A 26,521-nucleotide genomic window follows, 5' to 3' on the forward strand; every position below is an offset into this window, starting at 1 on the left:
CATTATATGCGGGACACTTATATACATTATATGCGGGACACTTATATACATTATATGCGGGACACTTATATACATTATATGCGGGACACTTATATACATTATATGCGGGACACTTATATACATTATATGCAGGGCACTTATATACATTATATGCGGGACACTTATATACATTATATGCAGGACACTTATATACATTATATGCAGGACACTTATATACATTATATGCAGGACACTTATATACATTATATGCGGGACACTTATATACATTATATGCGGGACACTTATATACATTATATGCGGGACACTTATATACATTATATGCGGGACACTTATATACATTATATGCAGGGCACTTATATACATTATATGCGGGACACTTATATACATTATATGCAGGACACTTATATACATTATATGCGGGACACTTATATACATTATATGCGGGACACTTATATACATTATATGCGGGACACTTATATACATTATATGCGGGACACTTATATACATTATATGCAGGACACTTATATACATTATATGCGGGACACTTATATACATTATATGCAGGGCACTTATATACATTATATGCGGGACACTTATATACATTATATGCAGGACACTTATATACATTATATGCGGGACACTTATATACATTATATGCGGGACACTTATATACATTATATGCGGGACACTTATATACATTATATGCGGGACACTTATATACATTATATGCGGGACACTTATATACATTATATGCGGGACACTTATATACATTATATGCGGGACACTTATATACATTATATGCGGGACACTTATATACATTATATGCGGGACACTTATATACATTATATGCGGGACACTTCTATACAGTATATGCGGGACACTTCTATACATTATATGCGGGACACTTCTATACATTATATGCGGGACACTTCTATACATTATATGCGGGACACTTCTATACATTATATGCGGGACACTTCTATACATTATATGCGGGACACTTCTATACATTATATGCGGGACACTTCTATACATTATATGCGGGACACTTCTATACATTATATGCGGGACACTTCTATACATTATATGCGGGACACTTCTATACATTATATGCGGGACACTTATATACATTATATGCGGGACACTTATATACATTATATGCGGGACACTTATATACATTATATGCGGGACACTTATATACATTATATGCGGGACACTTATATACATTATATGCGGGACACTTATATACATTATATGCGGGACACTTATATACATTATATGCGGGACACTTATATACATTATATGCGGGACACTTATATACATTATATGCGGGACACTTATATACATTATATGCGGGACACTTATATACATTATATGCGGGACCCTTCTATACATTATATGCAGGACACTTCTATACATTATATGCGGGACACTTATATACATTATATGCGGGACACTTATATACATTATATGCAGGACACTTATATACATTATATGCAGGACACTTATATACATTATATGCAGGACACTTATATACATTATATGCAGGACACTTCTATACATTATATGCGGGACACTTATATACATTATATGCAGGACACTTATATACATTATATGCAGGACACTTCTATACATTATATGCGGGACACTTATATGCATTATATGCGGGACACTTATATGCATTATATGCAGGACACTTATATACATTATATGCGGGACACTTCTATACATTATATGCGGGACACTTCTATACATTATATGCGGGACACTTATATGCATTATATGCGGGACACTTATATGCATTATATGCGGGACACTTATATGCATTATATGCGGGGCACTTCTATGCATTATATGCGGGACACTTCTATACATTATATGCGGGACACTTCTATACATTATATGCGGGACACTTCTATACATTATATGCGGGACACTTCTATACATTATATGCGGGACACTTCTATACATTATATGCGGGACACTTCTATACATTATATGCGGGACACTTCTATACATTATATGCGGGACACTTCTATACATTATATGCGGGACACTTCTATACATTATATGCGGGACACTTATATACATTATATGCGGGACACTTATATACATTATATGCGGGACACTTATATACATTATATGCAGGACACTTCTATACATTATATGCGGGACACTTCTATACATTATATGCGGGACACTTCTCTACATTATATGCGGGACACTTATATACATTATATGCAGGGCACTTATATACATTATATGCGGGACACTTATATACATTATATGCGGGACACTTATATACATTATATGCGGGACACTTATATACATTATATGCGGGACACTTATATACATTATATGCGGGACACTTATATACATTATATGCGGGACACTTATATACATTATATGCGGGACACTTCTATACATTATATGCAGGGCACTTATATACATTATATGCGGGACACTTATATACATTATATGCGGGACACTTATATACATTATATGCAGGACACTTATATACATTATATGCAGGACACTTATATACATTATATGCAGGACACTTATATACATTATATGCAGGACACTTATATACATTATATGCAGGACACTTCTATACATTATATGCAGGACACTTATATACATTATATGCAGGGCACTTATATACATTATATGCGGGACACTTATATACATTATATGCAGGACACTTATATACATTATATGCGGGACACTTATATACATTATATGCAGGACACTTATATACATTATATGCAGGACACTTATATACATTATATGCAGGACACTTCTATACATTATATGCAGGACACTTATATACATTATATGCAGGGCACTTATATACATTATATGCGGGACACTTATATACATTATATGCAGGACACTTATATACATTATATGCGGGACACTTATATACATTATATGCAGGACACTTATATACATTATATGCAGGACACTTATATACATTATATGCAGGACACTTCTTTGAAACGCAATTTGAGCCGTTTATCATTGAATTCAATGAAGAACAGCGCAAATGTTCGGCCGTCAAAGACGCCTCGCATAATGCAAGGAGGAGCTTTTACGTCTGAAACGACGCAGCTGTTTTCTCCTGAAAACAGTCTCTAATTTCAGACGTAAAAGCCAGTTATTGTGTGCACATACCCTTAGAGTGTAGTGCTTGTTTTCAGCCGTTTTCTGTCTTTCTCTAAACTATTTTTGGTAGGGGTGCCCTGAGGACAGTTTTTTTTTTCCAGGGGTCCCTCTAGTCCTAAAAGGTTGGGAAACTCTGCCCTAAGAAATCACATAATAAATCAGAAACTAAATACTGCCACCTGGTGGCAAGATGTGAAACTTACATTATCTCTCAAACTAGTCCAATGTTTTATAAATGTATTCTTTTTTTAAACATAGAAATTTACTAGTAATACTCGCTGAAATCAAGATGTTAGTCCGCTACTGCCATCTAGCTGGACAGTAAGGCAGCACAATTAATCTTTTGGGGACATATATAATTCAATTTAATACGTATATGGCTTCGTTCACACCTGTGTCGGTGTGCTCCGTTCTTCTGTTCCGTCAGAGGAGCAGAACAAGGGAACGGAAACAACGGTACCGATGCACAACGGTCACCGCCGGAAAGAATTGATTTGAATGGTTTCTGTTGGAGTGCACTTGTCCAAGATGGATGCGGTGGTCTGTGGTTGTTGTGCGCATGTGCGGGGCGCCGTTCATCACGGCGCAACATGGACTTGGGCTCTGTGCAGTTGCGCACTGCTCACTTCCGGACGCCGTGTACTGCGTAATTGAGGTGCCGCCTCTCCTCGTGCATGCGCCAGCTGAACATCCTATGGACAAGTAAGTGTGTTACACTGCTCAGCTGTGTACCCCCTATTTAAATCTTCTGGTCACACTCTTCCAGCACCCCCTGACGAAGCCAGGTGCGAAACGCACGTTGGGGTGTTCTGGCAGTGGAATGGCTCATGGTGGGTTTTTGGTATGCGTATCTTGAGGTCTTAGTGATCTTTCTTTTCCATGACTGTTACTATATATTCTTTGTGGTCATACTTCAGGCATTTGTTGTGGTGATTGATATCAGTACATTTATACTCATGACACATATTTTATAGTCTATGATATAGTATGCATTATACTACCATTGTTTGCCCTGCCTTATATTCATCACTGTCTATTCTCTTTGTACTATCTGTACATTGTTTTTATGGGTGGTAATTTTTAAAGTGTCTTGATCAACTGTGTGGTTTGTCTTCAATAAAGTCATTTTGTATTTTTCTAAGATACGTTTGATTTGGTCTTATTCTAGCATGTAGGGATAACTTTTTGGTGTTTCTATGCATGGGGTCCCATATATGCAACTTTACTCATTGATATATGACCTTGAATTTATAGGTATTCTTTTTTTGGTTTAAATATCTCTCAAACTAGTCCAATGTTTTATAAACGTATTATTTTTTTTAAACATAGAAATTTACTAGTAATACTCGCTGAAATCAAGACGTTAGTCCGCTACTGCCATCTAGCTGGACAGTAAGGCAGCACAATTAATCTTTTAGGGACATATATAATTCAATTTAATACGTATATGGCTTTGTTCACACCTGTGTCGGTGTGCTTCGTCGTTCTGTTCCGTCAGAGGAGCAGAACAAGTGAACGGAAGCAACGGTCACCGCCGGAAATCATTGATTTTAATGGTTTCTGTTGGGGTGTGCGTGATTTTACCAAACACAATAGCACAGCATGCTGCGCTATTGTCTCCAGGGATTTCGGCCGGATCTGTGACGAAAGCCTCTACTGGAGCCTCCAACGCAGGTGTGAACGAGGCCTAACTTTCGCAAATAAATTCGGATCAGCCTGCATCGTTAGTGTCAACGGTGACACATATCTAATAACCAAAGAACCCGCCATTTACTATTTTTATTTATGGGCATGGCTAGAATTGGCGCAGATTTATGCTTCATACATAAAGTGCGCACGTTTCCTAGACTAAAACAAAACCAGTTGGCCATCTGATGACTGATCTGAGCCAGCGTACCTTGTAGAATGGTTGAAGAGTAAAAAGCGTTAAAGATGTGATGAGATAAGTCGACTTAAAGAGAACCTTTCACCTCCCCATAGATGTTCAGCTGAGTGCAGCATGTAATAGGCAGGGCTGTGCAAACCCTGGGGCACTTCACATTTTTTCCCTATCTTTCTCCGTTATTTAGATATCGGTGCCGCTATATTTGGCCGATATTTAAATAACCCCCTGAACGTTCAATGGGGCGTGTAATATCGCTGTGACACTGTCCAACCAGCCACTGAGTGTCACAGCAAGAGATAGAGAGAGGAGAGCGTGTGCGCATGCGCAGCTCAGAGCTGTGAGAGCATGCGCGCACGCTCTCACTCCTTAGCTTTCAGCAGACAAGCTGTACAAGACTGATCCCTCCCGAGAGATCACAGTCTTGTCCTTGTCTGCCGAGAGCTGAAGGGTGAGTGGGAGCGTGCTCGCGCACACGGCTCCGATGCCGAAGATACTCCCGCCGCCATGGAACAGAAGAATTCACATTCTTCTTGTCCTCTTCTGTTCCGTGGAGGCGGCGGAGCTGCGCACGCGCTCTCCTCTCTCAAGCTCTTGCTGTGACACGGTCAGTAGCTGATTGGACAGTGTCACAGCGATGTTACACGCCCCCTTGCCAATTACACACCCCATGGACAGTTCAGGGCACCGATATCTAAATAACGGAGGAAGATGGGAAAAAAAGTGAAAGTGCAGCCCAGCCCATAACATGCTGCACACGTATGGGGAGGTGAAAGGTTCTCTTTAAAGGAAATGATAACACCCATCATACATACTGGAACATTTATCTGATGTTTTATATGTTACTGCTGTCCTTTATTGCAATCCTCTATGTCCTGTACCTTAAAGGGGTTGTCCAGGAAAACATGGTAACTTTCTTTCAGAAACAGCGCCACCCGTCCATGGGTTGCATTTGGTATTGCAGCTCAGCTCCATTGAAGAGAATGGGGTTGACATGCAATACCACACATAACCCATGGACAGGTGTGGCACAGTTTTTTTTAAAAGAAAAACAGCCGTGTTTTTATATTTCTGGTCAACCCCTTTAATGAAGTCTTCCATTGAGGTACAGGACATACTGGCTCATGTAATGGTGTAACTGGCGCCTAGTTTCTACAGTTGCCCCCTAGTGTACACGCCGGTCTATGCGTCACATAGATAGCCATTAATTTGGTTTGGTAATGCTGCATTTCCCATGCAGTGGCCAGGTGTGGCTTCCCCCAGCAATTTCAGCTCGTCACCAGGGGTTAGGGAAGCTGGACCCACAGCAATAGCCAGATAACGTGCCAACTTAGTTTTAAAAACAAGTTGTCTCGATGAAACAATGCCATTCATATTTGACCCCTAAAGTGTCCAGATAAACCCCTTAAAGGGGTTGTCCAGGATTAGAAAAACATGGCTACGTCCAAAAAAAAGCACTACACCAGTCCATGGGTTGTGTCTGGTATTGCAGCTCAGCTCTTCACTTCAATGAAACCAAGCTGCAATGCCACACACAACCTGTGAACAGGTGTGGCGCTGTTTTTTGGCAACCACATTTTTAAAAAAAAAATCCTGTACAACCCTATAAGGCTCCTGGTGTTTTATCTGTATAGAAAACACGAAAAGAAGATTAAAGAAATTCCAGTTAAGAATAAAAAAAAAAAAGAAGAGGCCCAATTTATGAAACGTAGATTTAATTCCAGTGTTCTATTTACAACGTCATCTCCTAAGAAAGGCTTTTTCTTTTATTAACTTTTAAAATAACTTAGTTTGAAACGCGCGCCTTTATAAAAGGTTTCTACCACAATGCAGACAAGCGGCGGAACCAAACTGCATTATTACCACTGGTCCATAAAGTAAAAACATGAATGTATTTCTAGGCAGCAGCCGCCCTTACTGCTCAATACATTCACCAAGACTAGCACCTTATACCACACCCAAAGTCCTAAGACATAAGTACTGCAGCCACGACGTTGTGCTTAAATAAGGGCAAATACTGACACGTGAAAGATCTACAACAGCGGTCTCCAGCCTGTGGCAGAACTACAACTACCAGCATGCCCTGACAGCCACAGGCCGTCACAGCATATGGGGGTTATCGTTTTGCCACTGGCTAGAGATCACTAGTCTACACACTCAGCTATGGAGGTCATTTGGTGGATGGATAGCCGGGGGGACTCTTCCTATGGCCACCCATAGATCCTGGCGCTTTGGTCGGTACCGCAGTGATTGGTTACACTTTGCGCTTCTTAGCAGGAGACGACTCGTCCTTTTCCTCCTCTGAAAGAAGAAAAACTATTATTAGAAGGAACAGAAATCCAAAAAGAGAAGATAATATTGCAATGCAGAAAACATTTTCATGTATGGCCAACAGGTTGGGCCCAAGATGATCGGCTGAACGATCGCTCGTACGAATGCTCGATCCCGATGATCGCCCTGTGATTGGATCGTTCTGCTGCCGCAAAAAATGACCGTTTGTCGGCAGCACGTTTTCCTGTGTAAACAGGGGATGTCCTGCCGGCACACATATGGGGACAGACGAATGTATTAACACTTAGTAGTCTCCATACTCCTGATCATTACTGCATGTAAACGGCGCAAACAAGCACCGATCCACATGAGTTTATCACCGATCGGCGCTCGTTACCTGGCAGAAAATCTTCCCGTATAACCACCCTGAGGGATTCCGATTTTCACATGTATGGTATTGGAGATATTAGAAATGCGGATCTGTCACCTACCAGAAGCGGCGCCCTCGGCTTCTTCATCCGGCAGGAACTTTGCTTTGTTCACTTGCTGGGGAGCGTCATCGCCGTTGTCTTCGTACATGCTGGACCACTTAATTGCCATGTCTTGCTCCGGGGGAGGTCCTTTCTTCTCCTCCACCTTGTAGGAATCGGGAGGTGGGACCGCATTATTCTTCCACACTTTAAATTCTCGTGGCGGCTGTTAGAAAAATAAAACATGAGATTTATTAGAACCTGCAAGAGGTGAATAAAACGTTAAAGTGTCCTGGCGACTTTCGTCCGGCGAGATGCATTTAAAAATGTGGAGAACATCCACTGCGGGGGAGGAGGAACGGGGGACTCAGGACCCTCATTCAAGTGATTGGTTGCGGTCTGGAAAGAGGAAAATAGTATCTCTATTCAAGTGAATGGAGATGTGCTGCAATACCAGACTCGACCTAAGGACAAGAGTGGTGCTGTTTCTGGGGAAAAAAAAAAAAGGTGAAGAGGCTTTTTTTTAAATCTTGAACAACCTTGTAGTCAGGTAATGCATTCTCTTACAACGTAGTCCGTGTGTAAGGAGTCTGACAACCTCATTATAATCCATTCAATGATTTCTATGCTGCTGCAGGTATAAAGCCAGCGGCACTTCACTCACGTCCTCCTTATAAAGCTCAATGGGAGAGAAGATTATCCGATTAAACCCGTCTGCAGGTTATAAGCCTCTACATGACAGACGGCTCCTAAGCTGCCGTCATCCTGACTCACCAGTCCACGTGCCGGTCACATGGTTATAGGTACACAGGCCACAATGGCTACTACTAGGGGACCGGCGTAAAGGAGCGCTGCAGCATAATGAAAGTTCAATGACAGCCTCCTAGTCTAATGTGAACGTCAGCACTGATCTTTTATTTAATGCAAGGCCATATTGCGTCTATAGAGGGTAATCCTTGCTGGAGTCTCTCTCTTAAAGGGATATTCCCACAATGGACAATTAGCACTTATCCAACTGATCACTGAAGGCCCTACCACTGTGACCCCCACTGATCATTAGGACTGGGATCCTAAACCCCCCCCATTACTGCAGTGAGGACATTGCATGGAGCGGTGGTCGAGCATGCCCGCTGCTGCTCCATTCAAGGTCTATAGGAAGGATGGAAACAGAATACAGCGCTTGGCTGTTTCATCATTTTTATAGACCTGGAATGGCGCGGTTGGGGGCAAATGCTCGACCACCGCTCCATTTATGCTCCGCTTTACTGCGGTCGAGCAGGAACGAGGAATGGAGGTAATTTATTTTGGCGATGTGTGGCCCTCATTGCAGGTGGCTGTCCACAGCCGGCCGTGCCCGTTATGGCAGACAGGGAGTACGGGTACGGCCGTGTGCATGGGGCCTAACTTTGTACTTTTAAAAATGTTTATAAACAAAGTTTGAAAAACAAAAAAAATGCATATCATGTAAAATAGCGTATTCTATTGGAAAGAGAGAGTTGTGTCAGCACTCGTCTGTCATACGTTGGGTTATTGGGGCACATCCTGAGCTCTCCTGGCACATACACTGATCATGGTGTGCAGATGTGATGTGATCACGCCGCACCTGCACCGATACAGTGTAGCAAAACCAGAACGGCCTGCAAAAAGGGGACCAGAAGCCAAATCTCCCGCCAGCATCCTCTATATAATCTACTCATCTGTCCACGTACCGCAGCCTTCTTCACCCCCAAGCACCGCCACAGCCGGCGTGGTGAGGACCTGCAGGACTGGGGTGTGTATTAGTTTAGGGGATCTTTAATTATATTGGGATGTGATGAAGGGAGGTCATAGGAACAATGTGGTTCAAATGCCATAGGTTGAGGTCTTGTCCCATAGAAATGGGCAGGAGATATTTTTACCCCCTCATTTCCCTTCTCTAAACCTGGCACATGCCAGCAAACCCGGAGCTGAAAACAGGATTATTTCTCTTCCCTGGACCCCATTTTTTTATCCCCTGAGATATTGGGGTCCCCCTATACCCTGATCCTCTGCATTATATCCCGTCATCCACACTATGCGCCCCCTCCTGGCTCCGGGTGGGATTACCTCCTCGGGAGGCCGCAGCAGGCGCTTCTCCCAGTTGATAGCAGTGGTGCTGGGGGCGCTGAGGAAGGACGGCCGGCTCACAGTCTGAAATAGCTCGTCCGGCCCCGGCAGCCGCTGGGAGGGGAGAGGCCTTTTCACCGCCGTCTTCACCTTCTTCTCCTCCTCGGCTTCGTCTTCACTACTGTCCGAGCTGGAGCTGCCATAAGCCGCGAAGTAACTGAGAGGATCCTTGTCCTCCTCCGGCGCTGCCGCCGCCATTGTGCAGCCTCTAATCCAGTCCCGGGAAACAGCTACTTCCGGGCGGAGGGGACGCACAGGCTGCAGCTAATCCCCCGCTGCTGTAGTGATGTCCGGTGTATGACACGAATAGAGCCCCTCTGCCGGATCACAGGCGGCTGCCATACAGAGGACGGGCGGTGGTTACTTATATGTAGTTACCAGTCTCATAGAATTGTGCACATAAGCCCAGCCTACAATGCCCGCCAGTGTGCCACCATACACAGTGCTATACTACCCCTATACACAGTGCCAGCCAGTGTGCCACCATACACAGTGCTATACTACCCCTATACACAGTGCCAGCCAGTGTGCCACCATACACAGTGCTAGACTACCCCTATACACAGTGCCAGGCAGTGTGCCACCATACACAGTTCTAGACTACCCCCATACACAGTGCCAGGCAGTGTGCCACCATACACAGTGCTAGACTACCACCATACACAGTGCCAGGCAGTGTGCCACCATACACAGTGCTAGACTACCCCCATACACAGTGCAAGGGAGTGTGCCACCATACACAGTGCTAGACTACCCCCATACACAGTGCCAGGCAGTGTGCCACCATACACAGTGCTAGACTACCCCCATACACAGTGCCAGTCAGTGTGCCACCATACACAGTTCTAGACAAACCCCATACACAGTGCCAGGCAGTGTACCACCATACAGAGTGCTAGACTACACCCATACACAGTGCCAGACAGTGTGCCGCCATACACAGTTCTAGACTACCCTTATTCACAGTGCCAGCCAGTGTGCCACCATACACAGTGCTGGACTACCCCCATACACAGTGCCAGCCAGTGTGCCACCATACACAATGCTAGACTACCCTTATACACAGTGCCAGCCAGTGTGCCACCATACACAGTGCTAGACTACCCCTATACACAGTGCCAGCCAGTGTGCCACCATACACAGTGCTAGACTACCCCTATACACAGTGCCAGCCAGTGTGCAACCATACACAGTGCTAGCCAATGTGCCGCCACTAGTCTAGACTACACCTATACACTGTCAGCCAGTGCGCCACGATACACAGTGCTAGACTACCCCTATATGCAGTGTCACCATAAACTGCCAGCCAGTGTGTCACCATTCACAGTGCCAGCCAGTGTGCCACCGTACAGTGCTAGCTAGTGTGCCACTATACACAGTGCTAGACAACCCCTATACACAGGGCCAGCCAGTGTGCAACCATACACAGTGCTAGCCAATGTGCCGCCACTAGTCTAGACTACACCTATACACTGTGTCAGCCAGTGCGCCACTATACACAGCGCTAGACTACCCCTATATGCAGTGTTACCATAAACAGTGCCAGCCAGTGTGTCACCATACAGTGCTAGCCAGTGTGCCACTATACACAGTTTCAGCCAGCGTGCCACCATACACAGTGCTAGACTACCCCTATATACAGTGCTTGCCAGTGTGCCACTATACACAGTGTCAGCCAGCGTGCTACCATACACAGTGCTAGACTACCCCTATATACAGTGCTAGCCAGTGTGCCACTATACACTGTCAGCCAGCGTGCCACTATACACAGTGCTAGACTACCCCTATACACAGTGCTAGCCAGTGTGCTACCACTTGACTACAGCTTTACTCTGTGCCAGCCAGTGCGCCACCATATACAGTGCCAGCCACCATACACAATGCTAGACTACCACCACTATACACAGTCCCAGACAGTGCGCCACCATACACAGTGCTAGAGTAACCCCAAACAAAATGCCAGTGTGCTACCATAAACAGTGCCAAAGTTCTCTCATACACAGTGCGCGCTGGAGTGCCACCATAAACACTACCAGTCATAGAGTGCCCCTGTTACACAGGGGCACAAGGGTACAAGGGTTCTTTCATCAACAGTGCCAGCCAGAACAATGGCAGAATACCACATCAATATTGGCAACCTAGAAAAGTGCCAGAGTTCCCCCATCAATAGTGCCAGAGTATCCCCATTATCAGTGTCAGTCAGAGAATGCCTATATTATCATTGCCAGAGTGCCTTATTAACAGTGACAGAGTCCTCCCATAGATGGTGACTGTTAGAGAGTGCCCCCATAAATTGTGTCCTCCATAGAAATTATTCTGAATGTCTCTCCCATGATGCCTCAGGATAGATCACAGACCATATGCGAGGAGATTTCTCTTGTGCTCATTATCGCCTCCTGCTGAGTAATTCACTGAAGGAGCAGCCACTCCGTGGGGGTGGGGAAGTGACAACTGCTAGAAGCATATTTCTGGATCAGAGATGTGGTCCTGTACCCCAGCACTATTATCATACTACTACATTGCTACTCAATGGGTAGGAGATTTTTCATACCTGACTGGATCTGGTCTATAAGATAAACTCCATCCAAAGTAAATGGAAATTCAGTCTTCGGTGGAGTTTTTACCAATTTCCTACAATGCAAAATCGAACTCCTACTGCGAGGATCTTTTGGGGTAAAATCTACAGAAAGTGAGCACAAGCTTTTCTGGTCTGGGCCACATTTTCAGATCGTACCACCAAGTTTATGGAACATCGAGCGAATCCGCCATAAATGTCTCACTGGTGAGGCTCTACTTCTGAGATTCCCACCTATCAGGAGAATAGGGGTCTCCTCTTCAGCAAGGGGGACGAGGTGGCAGCACATTCACCGGCCATCTCCATTGTAGTTCATGAGTGTTATGGAAACAGCTGAGAACTTCACAACTCTCATAAACTACAATGGAAAGAGACGCACACATCTCCACCTTGTCTTCTCCAGTCTGGAGTGCAGAACCTATAAGACATTTATTATGGGATGTCCTGTTGATATGCCAGAAACGTCTCAGATGAGAATAACCCTTAGGGTATGTTCACAGGGCCTATTTTCCGTCCTTTTTCGGGCTGTAAACGCCCCGAAAAACTGCTAAAATTGTGGGGGTTGAACGCCTACAAACATCTGCCCATTGATTTCAATGGAAAAAACTGCATTCCGTTCTCACAGGGCGTTTCTTATTGTATTCCGTTCTCACGGGGCGTTTTTTACGCGGCGGTTTCTAAAACCCCTTGCAAAAAGCTCTGTATTTACACTCGTTTTATGTTAAACGTGTGAACCTAGCCTTAAAGGAGCAATTTGGGTAAATCTTTTTTTTTTTTATATTTAAAGTTTTTATTGAATTTTTCAACAGACAAAAAGACACATGTCTAAACAGGTAAGTAGACATAATATTACATCTCATATCATGTGATACAAACACTAAAGGAAAAGCAAAGGAGGGTAACAACGAAGGGGGGACATTGGCACAATATGATCATGGGTTGTAGTCCAAATATTGAAGCACAAAGTGAGAACCAAAATTGCACCTAAGTGTATGTTCACACGACAGCGTCCGTAACGGCTGAAATTACGGGGATGTTTTCAGGAGAAAACATCCCCGTAATTTCAGCCGTAATGGCATGTGCAGGCGCTTGAACGCCGCGTCTATTACGGACGTAATTGGCGCTGCTTTTCATTGGAGTCAATGAATAACGGCTCCAATTACGCCCCAAGAAGTGACAGGTCACTTCTTTGACGCGGGCGTCTATTTACGCGCCGTCTTTTGACAGCGGCGCGTAAATATACGCCTCGTGTGAACAGACAAACGTCAGCCCATTGCTTTCAATGGGCAGATGTTTGTCAACGCTATCGAGGCGCATTTTTCGGACGTAATTCGGGGCAAAAACGCCCGAATTACGTCCGTAATTAGTGTGTGTGAACATACCCTAAGACACTTCTAGCAAATTTGCGATTAATCTTCCAAGGGTGTCACACCTTAAGAAAAGCTTTCCGAGATTGAGAATCCCAATGAGACAGCTCCTCGAATTTATAAATCTGATAAACCCGCGCAATCCAATGGACGATAGAAGGAACAGAGTCTGAGAGCCAGTGCAGGGGATTTAACAGTCGAGCTGCAACTATTAAAAAACTTAAATAAGGCAGAGGGGACAACCTGGACCGAGGAGGCCCATATAGAAAGTAAGGTAATTTCCGGCGACACAGGTAAGGAGCATTTGCAGATGGAGTTACATAATGTGAAGATCTCCTCCCAACATTTTAACAACAAGCCACATTCCCACCAAACATGATAAAAAAGTACCTCTCTCCGTCTTACAACGCCAACAGGTGTCACAATGAGACGAGGCAAACAAACATGTCTTATCTGGCGTCCTGTACCAACGGGATAATATTTTGTAACTTTTTTCCTGTATCTTAATGCATCTAGACATTTTATGGGGGGCAATCAGCAGGTCTACCTCATTCCATAGGGAGGTTACTTGGCTCGAAACTCTGTTCTCTCAAGGCCGTACACCACTTAAACTTTTTTCTCTGATTTATAAGAGAATCTCGATACCTCTTCCATCTCGGCTTGGGGAGGAAATTCACTGATGCTGAAATCTCTAGGATACTGATTGCCCCCCAATTTGGGTAAATCTGATGCACTGCTGGACATGAGGGGGCGCTGCATGACACAAGGATTCAAAGAACGCCACACAGTCATGGTCTGCATTAAGCATAGAACAATAAGGGTATGTTCACACGAGGTCATTACGTCCGTAATTGACGGACGTATTTCGGCCGCAAGTACTGGACCGAACACAGTGCAGGGAGCCGGGCTCCTAGCATCATAGTTATCTACGACGCTAGGACTCTCTGCCTCGCCGTGGAACTACTGTCCCGTACTGAAAACATGATTACAGTAAGGGACAGTTGTCCGGCATCGAGGCAGGGACTCCTAGCGTCGTGCATAACTATGATGCTAGGAACCCGGCTCCCTGCACTGTGTTCGGTCCGGGACTTGCGGCCGAAATACGTCCGTCAATTACGGACGTAATGACCTCGTGTGAACATACCCTAACAGTTTGCCCCACAATTGCCCACACAACAGTGCCAGACACACTGCCCCCGTAACATTGCACCTATACAGTGCCCTGATAACAATGCATCCACACAGTGCCCACCCGTAACAGTGCCTGCCACACAATACACCATTAGTATTTACTTCAGCCTGCTGAGCTAGCTCTATAGCCCCTTCATTCTGAGGATTCCAAGGTTTCGTTTTGATTTTTTTTTTAACTAGGTGAATGCTGGGAAGTGTAGTTTAAAGGGGTTTTCCCAGCCAGTAAAAATTGATAGCCTATCCTCAGGATAGGCCATCAATAGCTGATCGTTCGGGGTCTGACTGCCGGGACCCCCGTGGATCAGCTGTTTTGAAAGGGCCTCAGCAGTAGCGGCGAATAACAGTATTACAACCTCCCATTGAAGTGACTGCTGTGTCGGTGATTCACAGTATGAGCATACGAGCGCTGCGGCCCCTTCAAAACAGCTGATCGGCGCAGGTCCCGGCAGTCAGACCCCGAGCGATCAGCTATTGATGGCCTATCCTGAGGATAGGCCATCAATTTTTACTGTCTGGAAAACCCCTTTAACATTATTGTCATGGTGGCAGCAAGGAAGTAGCTAGCTTCTCCACCCTATTTGGCTTGGGACATAACTGCATTGATAGAAAAGTAAAACTTGGAATTTTTAACAAGGAAATGTAGCAGTTGTATTGTACATTCTAAGGCGTCATGCACACGACAACAGTTTTGCGTCCGTATACTATAGTATAAAATGCATGATTTTCTATGGACCAATGCACATGACCGTGGTTTCCACAGCCCGTGCATTGCCCGGAGCCTGGACTGCAATTGTAATGTCATTATACGGCCCACTTTCGCGGTCCGGGCTCATAGAAAGCAATGTACATCTTCTGCGTGCACGGGCCGTCATTGCAGACGGCCCGCGGATAACACTCTGCGGCCCGTCCGTGCCATAACCACGAATCGTACACACAGCTACAGTTGTGTGCAGGGGGCCTTAGGCAGATTAAAAAATAAATAAATTAAAAATAATTTCTTCAAATGTCTGGAAATGTACTTTACCAACAATGCAATACATAGCATGAAATGTTAAATTTTCATAGCTATTGTCCTGCTGATATCAGCCAATAGAGATCATGCTTCTACTGCAAGGGAGGCATGCATTGTGAGCAAGGTTTATCGAAATGAACAACCCCTCTAATAAATTAAGGGCTATTTAAAGTATCTAAAACATACTGATACTTAAAGGGGTTTTCCCACAAACACATGAATCCCCTATCCACAGGCTACGGGATACATGTGTGATCGCTGGGGGTCAGACCGCGGGAGAGCGGAAGTTCCTGAAGTGCTCCATGAGAATGGAGTACTGGTGTGCATACTCGGGCAGCGCTCCATTCATCTCTATAGAGCTGTCGGAGACGACGGTTCCTGAAGTCCCGTAGAAATGAATGGAGCTCTGGTTGAGTATGTGCACCAGCGCCCCATTTTCTTGGACTTTAGGGGGCTTCGGTCTTCCGTTCTCATGGATAGGGAATACATGCGTTTTGTGCTAAAATCCTTTTAAGGGTATGTTCACACGGCCTATTTACGGACGTAATTCGGGCGTTTTGGCCCCGAATTACGTCTGAAAATAGCGCCTCAATAGCGCTGACAAACATCTGCCCATTGAAAGCAATGGGCAGACGTTTGTCTGTTCACACGAGGCGTATATTTACGCGCCGCTGTCAAATGACGGCGCGTAACTAGACGCCCGCGTCAAAGAAGTGACCTGTCACTTCTTTGGCCGTAATTGGAGCCGCTATTCATTGACTCCAATGAATAGCAGCGCTAATTACGGCCGTAATTGACGCGGCGTTCAAGCGCCTGCACATGCCGGTACGGCTGAAATTACGGGGATGTTTTCAGGCTGAAACATCCCCGTAATTTCAGCCGTTACGGACCCCCGCCGTGTGAACATACCCTAAAGGGTATGGCCACATTTGCAACTGCTTTTATTTTATTCTAATGCTTCTAAAATGAAGTAGTCTTGATTAAAAATCTTCTACCTTTTTTTCTGTCTGCAGCTCTTATGCAGATTTGTGTCTCCATGGTTACAGACTACAAACAGACCCTGTGTGCAGTCTGAACCTGCAGACATCTGTTACTCCCTTCTAGGTGCCCCATATCCTACTTTCTGTAGGTTAGCAACAAGATGAGTAACACATGGATGTTGGATCAGACCACACACAGGGTTTGTTGGAGCTGTATACACAAAACGACAGGTTATTTTTATTCAAATCTATTTGCAAATTTGCCTAATTTTTTTAAATTTGGAAATCGGTCCGATCCCCATTTCACATGGTGAATGTTGTATACATATGAAATTGTCAGTGGAACCTGTTAAAAATTGGCAGAACCCACCAAAAAAAATCCCATGTCTATGACCGGCTTAAAGGAGAGATGGCATCGACATCTAGGTGCATTGTTAGAGTATGAATATGAATATTCTACCTATAGGGGGTGCTGTGGTAGGGAAATTCCTGATCTTACGTAGCAGAAACGCTTGTGGTCTGGCGCTTCTTTTTGACACAGAACTGCAAGATAGTAATATATTTTATTTTGACATCTTCCTAGACGTTCTCTATACATACAAATGTTATATACTTTACTATGACCATCGGATCATTTGATAATACACCACTTATAAGGTCCCATTCTAACAGAAGGTAGACATGACACAGTTTGGACCTCTTGGTTGGTGGTGGTGGTGGTGGGGGACAGGCGGTAAATAGCACCAGACCAACCTTCACTATTGGCCTCATAGTAGCAGCATTAGCTTCTTGTTAGTAGCTATACTATTGCAGCTAAGAAGTTGCTAAATAAGTATCCCTTTGCCCACCCTGTTCAATCCCACTCCATACAATGGGAACCAAGCTCCGAAAACCGGCAAGGAAAGTTTTTGTACTCCGTCCGACAAACCATTACCATGTATTTTTTTTCCTGTAAATTAAAAAAATTGCACCGCCATTCAGTGACTCGCGTTCTGCAGAACACAAATCCAATGCTACATGATGATAATATTTATTTGTGGTATGATGGATTAGAAGGAGAACTGGACCTCAGAGGAAGAAACTGGTTATCGAGTGTCGAGCATGCACACGACTCCTTGGGCTCTGTTGGAAGAATGATAGGAAGTGGCGGAGCTCCGAGTTCTCCTGGTTTTGGGAACTTGTTGGAGAAGTTAGAACTTTGTTTGCTGTTCCTTGATTTGTTCTCTACAGTAGATGGACTTTTCAATGTTAGAGAGGTGTTAAAATAAAGTGGGAGGCTGGGCTCTCCTTCAGGGTGGTAGAGAACTGTGGATTCCATTTGGGGTGACGCCAATTTTTCATCAGTAGTAGTTAATTCATTGGATGTTGTCATTGACATGTCCGAGCAGCAGTCTAGAAGACAAAAATGATGATTAGAGAATTGAATGAAAAGGTTCTATCATATATAGTGAGGAGGACTGTTCTTGAATACTGTGAACATGTTGCTTACTAACTTAAAGGGTATGTTCACCTTTGCAACCAATTTTTTTTATTACCCCAATGTATCTAAAGTAAAAAGAAAATGACACAAGTTTGCAAATAGTCTTGATTTAAAAACTGCCGTTTTGTGTCTACAGCTCCTATGCAAACAGAGGCGTAACTTCAGGTTTCTAGGCACCAATGCAAAATCTGTAACAGAGCCCCCAAACTATCATGCATCATTTATAATACTGGTCTCCTCAAATGAGACAAAACCATTCGGACCCCCTCATTCTCCAAGGCCCCCGAAGCAACGCCAACTTCTGCACCCCCTATAGTTACTTCCCTGTATGTGGACCTGTGTCTAGTTGGATTCTACTGTCATGTTTTTCTTCCTTCTATTTGCCCGCTACTTTTGCTACGATACGTAAGATGAGAGTATGACTGCAGGTCGAGACTACACAGGGTTTTTTTTTTAGTCGGTTACTATGGATACACATAGATTTGTATAAGGACTGTAGACACAAAATGGTAGATTTTTACTTAAAGAGGCCATGTGACCTGTTTATAAGTGCCCTATCTCCTACCTAATCTGATAGGCGCTGTAATGTAGATACATTTTTTTTTTTTTTTTTAAAAACGTTTATTTTTGACCAAGTTTGTGCTAATTTGTTCTAAATGCCCTACTGGGCGTTTTTTTAACTTTTCACCAAGTGGGCGTTGTAAAGAGAAGTGTATGACGCTGGCCAATCAGCTTCATACACTTCTCTTCATTCATGTCCAGCTGTACTCACAGCACAGCGTGATCTCGCTATGTCTGGTCATTCTCCCGACACCGGTGAAGTTACTGTGGGAGTAAGTGACGGCACAGCGTGATCTCGCGAGATCACGCTGTGCTGCGAGTACAGCTAGACATGAATTAAGAGAAGTTTATGACGCTGATTGTCTCGACAAAGGTGCGGGATCAGCATCCATCAGACATTTATAGCATATCCTGTAAATATACCATAAATGTCTGTGATGTGGATACCCCTTTAACTGCAGTTTTGGGTGGAGTAAATGCCTAAAATGTGTTGTCTAGAGAGGTCAATAAAAAAATTACCAAAACTATCTGCAAAACTTCTAACATTTTCTTAGTTAATCTGGCCGTAGTCATGAAGACTTGCCATGGACTCGACCAGCTTTGAAATATTTTCATGAAGATGATGAAATTTCCATTGGTCTGAGACAGAATTACCTTTGAAGGATTCCAGTCGTGAGTTTTTCACTCGTAGAACCTCGTCAGTGATTTTTTCTATAAGAAAGTCCTGTGTTCTTTGTTGCCTAATGGATTCGATCAAAGTGTCAAGCCCCTTTGGATTTTTGGCCAGTCGATCCAGCATCTCTCCAGCTCTTTTCCGGCTTGTTGTTTGGCACATTATTTCCTCAGTATCATCCTTGTTAAAGATCATCTTCGAGCGTAGGTAGTCAAAGTGTCTTTCTGCAATAAGTTTTTCGCATAAATAGGGTCGTAAGAGTTCAATGGCCTACAAAATACAAAAACATGGCGGAGGATGCATTACTGTAAAACTTGTGTACTCTCTAATTGGGTCCAACTGATGATCTAGGGGCTGCCTGTAGTCCACCAATACCTCACCGCTCCTCATAGGCCTTGATGGGGTGCCAGCAGAGGTAACATGGCTTGCAGAAGGACCAGAAACCCTCGACTCCCTCAAAGACATGTTGCCAAGCGAATACGCTGCTGCCAAACTACTGTTATCTCCCAGGTGAATAAAGGATCGGGATGTTGACCTCCAACATGGCTGATCCTTCTTTCCCCAACTGCAGACATTACGAGACATTTGGGCTGCCCCAATAAACCATGGGTCATTGGCTGATGCTGCTGTGATCGGTGGATTCGGCTGACTATTATCTGATGTCTCTGGCAATCTTTATCTGATTAACCACCTTCTAATGATGACATATCAAAGCAGTGAATGATAAAGTATGTGACCCCAAGTTCCCTAATCGTCACCACCATAACTCTGTAGTAGCATATAACAGTACGAAATCTGCTCTATGATTGGTTACCTGTTTTGGCTGCCTCTTGTTGGTTAAAGGGGTTATCCAGGATTAGAAAAACATGGCTGTTCTCTTCCAGAAACAGTGCCACACCTTTTCATAGGTTGTCTCTGGTATTGCAGCTCAATTCCATTGAAGTGAATAGGGCTGAGTTGCAGTACCACATACAACCTGGGGACAAATGTGACGTTGTTTTTTAAGGAAGGCAGCCATGTTTTTCTAATTTTAGACAACCCCTTTAAAATGTTAAAGGAACCCTGCCCATAATCCTTAACTAGGGCCGAGGACCCTCTTTTGTGACTATTAGCACTTAGTTCCCCCTAGCAGTCATATTCTCAGCTTCAAGATAATTTAGCTAAATACCTAAATTGTCCCTTCTTAGCAGGTCCACATCTCGTTTGCATGAAGCTCTGTTACTACTGGTGTTTTCCTTAAGGCTGGGTTCACACGACCTATTTTCAGACGTAAACGAGGCGTATTATGCCTCGTTTTACGTCTGAAAATAGGGCTACAATACGTCGGCAAACATCTGCCCATTCATTTGAATGGGTTTGCCGACGTACTGTGCAGACGACCTGTCATTTACGCGTCGTCGTTTGACAGCTGTCAAACGACGACGCGTAAATTGACTGCCTCGGCAAAGAAGTGCAGGACACTTATATACATTATATGCAGGACACTTATATACACATTATATGCAGGACACTTATATACATTATATGCAGGACACTTCTATACATTATATGCAGGACACTTATATACATTATATGCAGGACACTTATATACATTATATGCAGGACACTTATATACATTATATGCGGGACACTTATATACATTATATGCAGGACACTTATATACATTATATGCAGGACACTTCTATACATTATATGCAGGACACTTATATACATTATATGCAGGACACTTATATACATTATATGCAGGACACTTATATACATTATATGCAGGACACTTATATACATTATATGCGGGACACTTATATACATTATATGCAGGACACTTATATACATTATATGCAGGACACTTATATACATTATATGCAGGACACTTATATACATTATATGCAGGACACTTATATACATTATATGCAGGACACTTATATACATTATATGCAGGGCACTTCTTTGCAACGTAATTTGAGCCGTTCTTCATTGAACTCAATGAAGAGCAGCTCAAGATATACGAGCGTCACAGACGCCTCGTATATTACGAGGAGGAGCATTTACGGCTGAAACGACGCAGCTGTTTTCTTCTGAAAACAGGCTGTCATTTCAGCCGTAAAAGACAGCTAGCGTGTGAACATACCCTAACATTTTTCTATTCTGTCCTTCTAGACAAACCTAGAGGAATGTTTTTCTAAGGTCCCTATTGACTTCAATGGGATTTTTTTTTTTTTTTTTTATTCTACCCAATTAAAAAAATGGCAACCTGACAGATCTTTTGAAAGTCAATGAAGGGGTAAAAAACACCACAAACCAAAAAACAATACAGCAGATGTATTAATGTATTTACAACTGTTTTCAGGTATTCGGGCTAAATGTTATATTATGAAGTCCCTGCGACACTTTTTCCGACACATAAATGTGTCAGACAATGTAAGCGGGGCTTTAGAGTTATGACGGAATGTGACTCATTTATTAACATTTTAGTCCTGGTTTTGTTTTTAGCCTGCGCCGGATTCATTAATGCTTGTGCCCTGTTGATGACTCTGATGCACGTTGCACAGGGGAGAGATACTGGCGCACCGCTCACAATGTACGAATCCAGCTTGACATTTTTTGAAGAAAAATACAGAGTGCAAGAAGGTTGAGTTCCTATGTGGTCACCTTTTGTAGTTGGTAGGCAGCACCCTTTGGACTCATGCACACGGCCGCATTACGGCTCCAGGTTTGATTGTAATAGGACATGAGGCCTCTAATGTATCTCCGAGTTCATACAGAGGCATGTGGAGGATCCAACAAAACAAATTGTGGCATGTTCCATCCATCCCCGTATGTAATATTTCTGTACATATATTGCCCGAGGGAGAACGGCCGGCATGTAATACTACATTTAGTAGCGGACGTAAACTTCCCCCAGCAAAGTCAGCTGTTTGCCGAGGGTCTCGTTAGCCGGACCCGTAGTGATCAGGCAGCTCTCATCACGTACAACCCCTTTAAAGAGGCTCTGTCACCACATTATAAGTGGCCTATCTTGTACATGATGTGATCGGCGCTGTAATATAGATTACAGCAGTGTTTTTTATTTAGCAAAACTATCATTTTTGATGGAGTTATGACCTATATTAGCATACCTCCCAACTTTTGATTTTGGAAAAGAGGGACATTTTAAGCCACGCCTCTAACCACACCCAATATCCCGCATAAACACATCAAATCACGGGCAGATCCTTCTGCAAATAATACGCACAAATTCTCACTGCGGATCTCTAGACTGTCTGGATATCACAGATATTATGGATCCGGTTATGTCGTCTTTGTGTTACTTTTCCTATCTTGGGTATAACATTTGCTCATCACGGCGACAGCTGCAAGACAAACCAAAAGGCTGAGAACAATGAAAGTCAAGAGGGAGACCCTGTGGTTGATGACTTTTCAATTGACAGGTAGCAGAGTTACATGATGGGGATTTTTTTTTCCAGTTGTGTAACTCTGCTACCGGTCAATGGAAAAATCATCCATCAGAGCCCCCCTGTAGCTAGCTCCAGATACAGCCCTCCTGTGCATAGCGCCAGACACAGCCCCCCTGTAGATAGCGCCAGACACAGCCCCCTGTAGATAGCTCCAGACACAGCCCCCTGTAGATAGCGCCAGACACAGCCCCTCTGTACATAGCGCCAGACACAGCCCCACTGTAGATAGCTCCACACACAGCTCCCCTGTACATAGCTTAAGATACAGCCCCCTGTAGATAGCTCCACACACAGCCCCCCTGTACATAGCTCCAGATACAGCCCCCTGTAGATAGCTCCACATACATCCCCCCTGTAAGATAGCTCCACATACAGCCCCCTGTAGATAGCGCCACACACAGCCCCCTGTAGATAGCTCCAGACACAGCCCCCTGTAGATAGCGCCAGACACAGCCCCTCTGTACATAGCGCCAGACACAGCCCCACTGTAGATAGCTCCACACACAGCTCCCCTGTACATAACTTAAGATACAGCCCCCTGTAGATAGCTCCACACACAGCCCCCCTGTACATAGCTCCAGATACAGCCCCCTGTAGATAGCTCCACATACATCCCCCCTGTAAGATAGCTCCACATACAGCCCCCTGTAGATAGCGCCACACACAGCCCCCTGTAGATAGCGCCACACACAGCCCCCTGTAGATAGCTCCACACACAGCCCCCTGTAGATAGCTCCACACACAGCCCCCCTGTAGATAGCTCCACACACAGCCCCCCTGTAGATAGCTCCACACACAGCCCCCCTGTACATAGCTCCACACACAGCCCCCCTGTACATAGCTCCACACACAGCCCCCCTGTACATAGCTCCACACACAGCCCCCCTGTACATAGCTCCACACACAGTCCCCCTGTAGGTAGTGCAACACAACCCCCTTATACTTTGTGCCACATTGCCGCCAGAGCGGAGACTGGTAGAGGTAGCCGGCCCTACTGCTGCCGCTCTCCGCTCTGCTTTGACGTCACTCAACGTCAGAAGGCAGGAGTCTTGCAGCGGCGTTCTCACTGGTGTTGATGCCGGCCCGGGATTGAACCAGTCCAGTCACCAGACCGGTGAGGTCAGATGACAGGTCAGGTGACTGGACTGGTCCACTCCCGTGCCGGCATAGATCCCAGTGAGAACACCGCCGCAAGACTCCTGCCTTGTGATCGCTGCTGCAGTCAGCAGCGATCAGCTGTTTTGATGCTGCGCCCAGCGGGACATTTTGCAGACCGCCCGGGATGGCGGGACAGCGGTGACAAACCGGGACTGTCCCGCCGGATCCGGGACGGTTGGGAGGTATGATATTAGCTTTATACTTATGAGTTTCTTAATGAACAACTGGGCGTGTTTTACTTTTTGGCCAAGTGGGCATTGTGCAGAGGAGTGTATGACGCTGACCAATCAGTGACCAATCAGCGTCATGCACTTCGCCCCATTAATTTACACAGCACATAGCGATATAGCTATATCACCATGTGCAGCCACATAAACACACTATAACGCTACTCATGTGTCATGACAATGAATATACATTACCTCCAGCCAGGACGCGATGTCTATTCTCAATCCTGACGCTTCGCTAATACAATCCCAACGGCTAATACAATCCCAATCAAGCACGGAAACCGTAATCTCGCGAGATTACGCTGTAAACTGTCATTTCAAACGAGATTACGCTTGCTGTGCTGTAGTGTCGGGATTGTGTTAGCGAATTGTCAGGATTGAGAATAGACATCACATCCTGGCTGGAGGTAATGTATATTCATTTTCAGGACACTGCAGTAACGTTATAGTGTGTTTATGTGGCTGCACATAGAGATATAGCTATATCGCTATGTGCTGTGTAAATTAATGGAGAGAAGTGTATGACGCTGATTGGTCACTGATTGGTCAGCGTCATACACTCCTCTGTACAACGCCCACTTGGTCAAAAAGTAAAACACGCCCAGTTGTCCATTGAGAAAGTCATTAGCATAAATCTAAAATAGGTCATAACTCCGTCAAAAATGATCGTTTTTCGAAATAAAAAACACTACTGTAATCTACATTACAGCGCCGATCACATCATGTGCAATATAGGGCACTTATAATTTGGTGACAGAGCCTCTTTAAGTCTGCCCTCAGATCCCATGAACAGTGACAATGATTTTTAACCTGTTCCACAATGATTATGTTCATCACATGGAGATATTCCAACATGCCAGAAAATCTTGGAACTTATTGATCACTTCCAATTTTTGGAAAAATCTCCTAATTGCCTCATTACAAGGATTCTCTTCCTCGTCATCAGACTGGACTATAGAGTGAGGCTGTGTATTACCCATACACCCGAATTACGTCTGCCAAAAATAGGAGCAGATCCCATCATATAAGAGTAGGAAAACCTTTCTTTTTATTAGATCCGCTCCAGTTCTTGGCAGAAATATTCGGCCATAACAAGGTGTGACTGAATTGTCTGCAGCTTCCTGTTCCTTAGAATGTGCAGCCCCAAACACCCGCCTCATATTGTCCTCTCCTCACAGTATCGACCTGTCTCTTCATCCATGACTGGTTCAGGTGGAAATCCTCCCTTTACAGATCACCTCCATGTTGTTTACTGATCCAGTCGTCACCACCAATGAATACTTTGCCTCTGGTACTTACGTCTTTCTTAATATCTGCCATTACATCTTCATTCAGCAGGGGAGTCATCTTGGGCGCACCTGAAGGCCACCACCCCCGGCTTGTGACGTGTCTATAGAACGTAGTAAAAGGCGAGCAGTAAAGTGAGATCACAAGTGCGGCACATCTTTTTTTTTTTCATGCACAGACTCGCCCAGTTTCGTTTGAAGACTTTTATGCAGTGACTTGCTGTGCTTCCTGTTACAAGGGGACGGGTTTAAGCTAACAAGTTACTGAAAGCTTCCTGCCAGGGAGGCTGTGGATGGTACTTTGCCCGGTTCTTCCTCCGTTATGACGTGTTCGCTTTCATTTCCTGAATTCTTTGGCCGCTTATCTCACTGGTTGCTGCATTTTACCAAAAATTTGTAGAGCTGAGGCCCGAACAACAGATGTCATGACAGTCACTGCAAGAAGCCCATGAGCCATGTAAAGCCAGGGACATAAAGACAGGGACTGCGTGAGCCTGTGCGAAACATGTCTACCCTACATCTTGTACAAGGTGGTCATTTTCTAGTCCTTTATTTTTGAAAAAATGCTCATTTAACCCCTTGAGGACGCAGCTAATTTGATCCTAGAAGACACAGAG

At 44.4% G+C, this 26,521-nt stretch overlaps 2 protein-coding genes across 3 annotated transcripts; both read right to left on the reverse strand.

Annotated features, from left to right (window-relative positions):
• Window positions 1-6,748: 6,748 nt before the first annotated feature.
• C7H1orf52 (chromosome 7 C1orf52 homolog) lies at window positions 6,749-10,275 on the reverse strand. Its single transcript, XM_075832119.1, has 3 exons — window positions 9,877-10,275; window positions 7,813-8,017; window positions 6,749-7,351 (listed from the first exon to the last, which is right to left on the reverse strand). Exons 1-3 carry the CDS (start codon window positions 10,132-10,134, stop codon window positions 7,305-7,307), a joined length of 510 nt encoding a protein of 169 aa, XP_075688234.1. The 5' UTR covers window positions 10,135-10,275; the 3' UTR covers window positions 6,749-7,304.
• Window positions 10,276-17,605: 7,330 nt separating this feature from the next.
• Window positions 17,606-26,211, reverse strand: BCL10 (BCL10 immune signaling adaptor). Of its 2 annotated transcripts, none has more exons than XM_075832120.1 (3): window positions 25,918-26,211; window positions 19,757-20,045; window positions 17,606-18,453 (listed from the first exon to the last, which is right to left on the reverse strand). In XM_075832120.1, the coding sequence occupies exons 1-3, from the start codon at window positions 25,963-25,965 to the stop codon at window positions 18,092-18,094; spliced, it is 699 nt and encodes a 232-aa protein (XP_075688235.1). In that variant the 5' UTR covers window positions 25,966-26,211; the 3' UTR covers window positions 17,606-18,091. The 2 variants fall into 2 exon arrangements, with proteins under 2 accessions (XP_075688235.1, XP_075688236.1); XM_075832121.1 differs by having other exon boundaries at window positions 19,757-19,999; window positions 25,918-26,210.
• Window positions 26,212-26,521: the final 310 nt, after the last annotated feature.

This window comes from Rhinoderma darwinii, chromosome 7, assembly GCF_050947455.1.
Source record: "Rhinoderma darwinii isolate aRhiDar2 chromosome 7, aRhiDar2.hap1, whole genome shotgun sequence".
Lineage (NCBI taxonomy): Eukaryota > Metazoa > Chordata > Amphibia > Anura > Rhinodermatidae > Rhinoderma > Rhinoderma darwinii.

Excerpts from the sequence above, each read along its gene's own strand:
- C7H1orf52 (XM_075832119.1), bottom strand. The coding sequence starts at position 10,134 with ATGGCGGCGGCAGCGCCGGAGGAGGACAAGGATCCTCTCAGTTACTTC. Across the intron at positions 8,018-9,876 it reads TGCTGCGGCCTCCCGAGGAG|CCGCCACGAGAATTTAAAGT; the intron begins GTAATCCCACCC and ends TTTTTCTAACAG. Across the intron at positions 7,352-7,812 it reads AGCCGAGGGCGCCGCTTCTG|AGGAGGAAAAGGACGAGTCG; the intron begins GTAGGTGACAGA and ends TTCTTCTTTCAG.
- BCL10 (XM_075832120.1), bottom strand. The coding sequence starts at position 25,965 with ATGACTCCCCTGCTGAATGAAGATGTAATGGCAGATATTAAGAAAGAC. Across the intron at positions 20,046-25,917 it reads TGGCAGATATTAAGAAAGAC|GCCATTGAACTCTTACGACC; the intron begins GTAAGTACCAGA and ends TGTATTTTGTAG. Across the intron at positions 18,454-19,756 it reads ACGACTGGAATCCTTCAAAG|ACTGCTGCTCGGACATGTCA; the intron begins GTAATTCTGTCT and ends TTTGTCTTCTAG.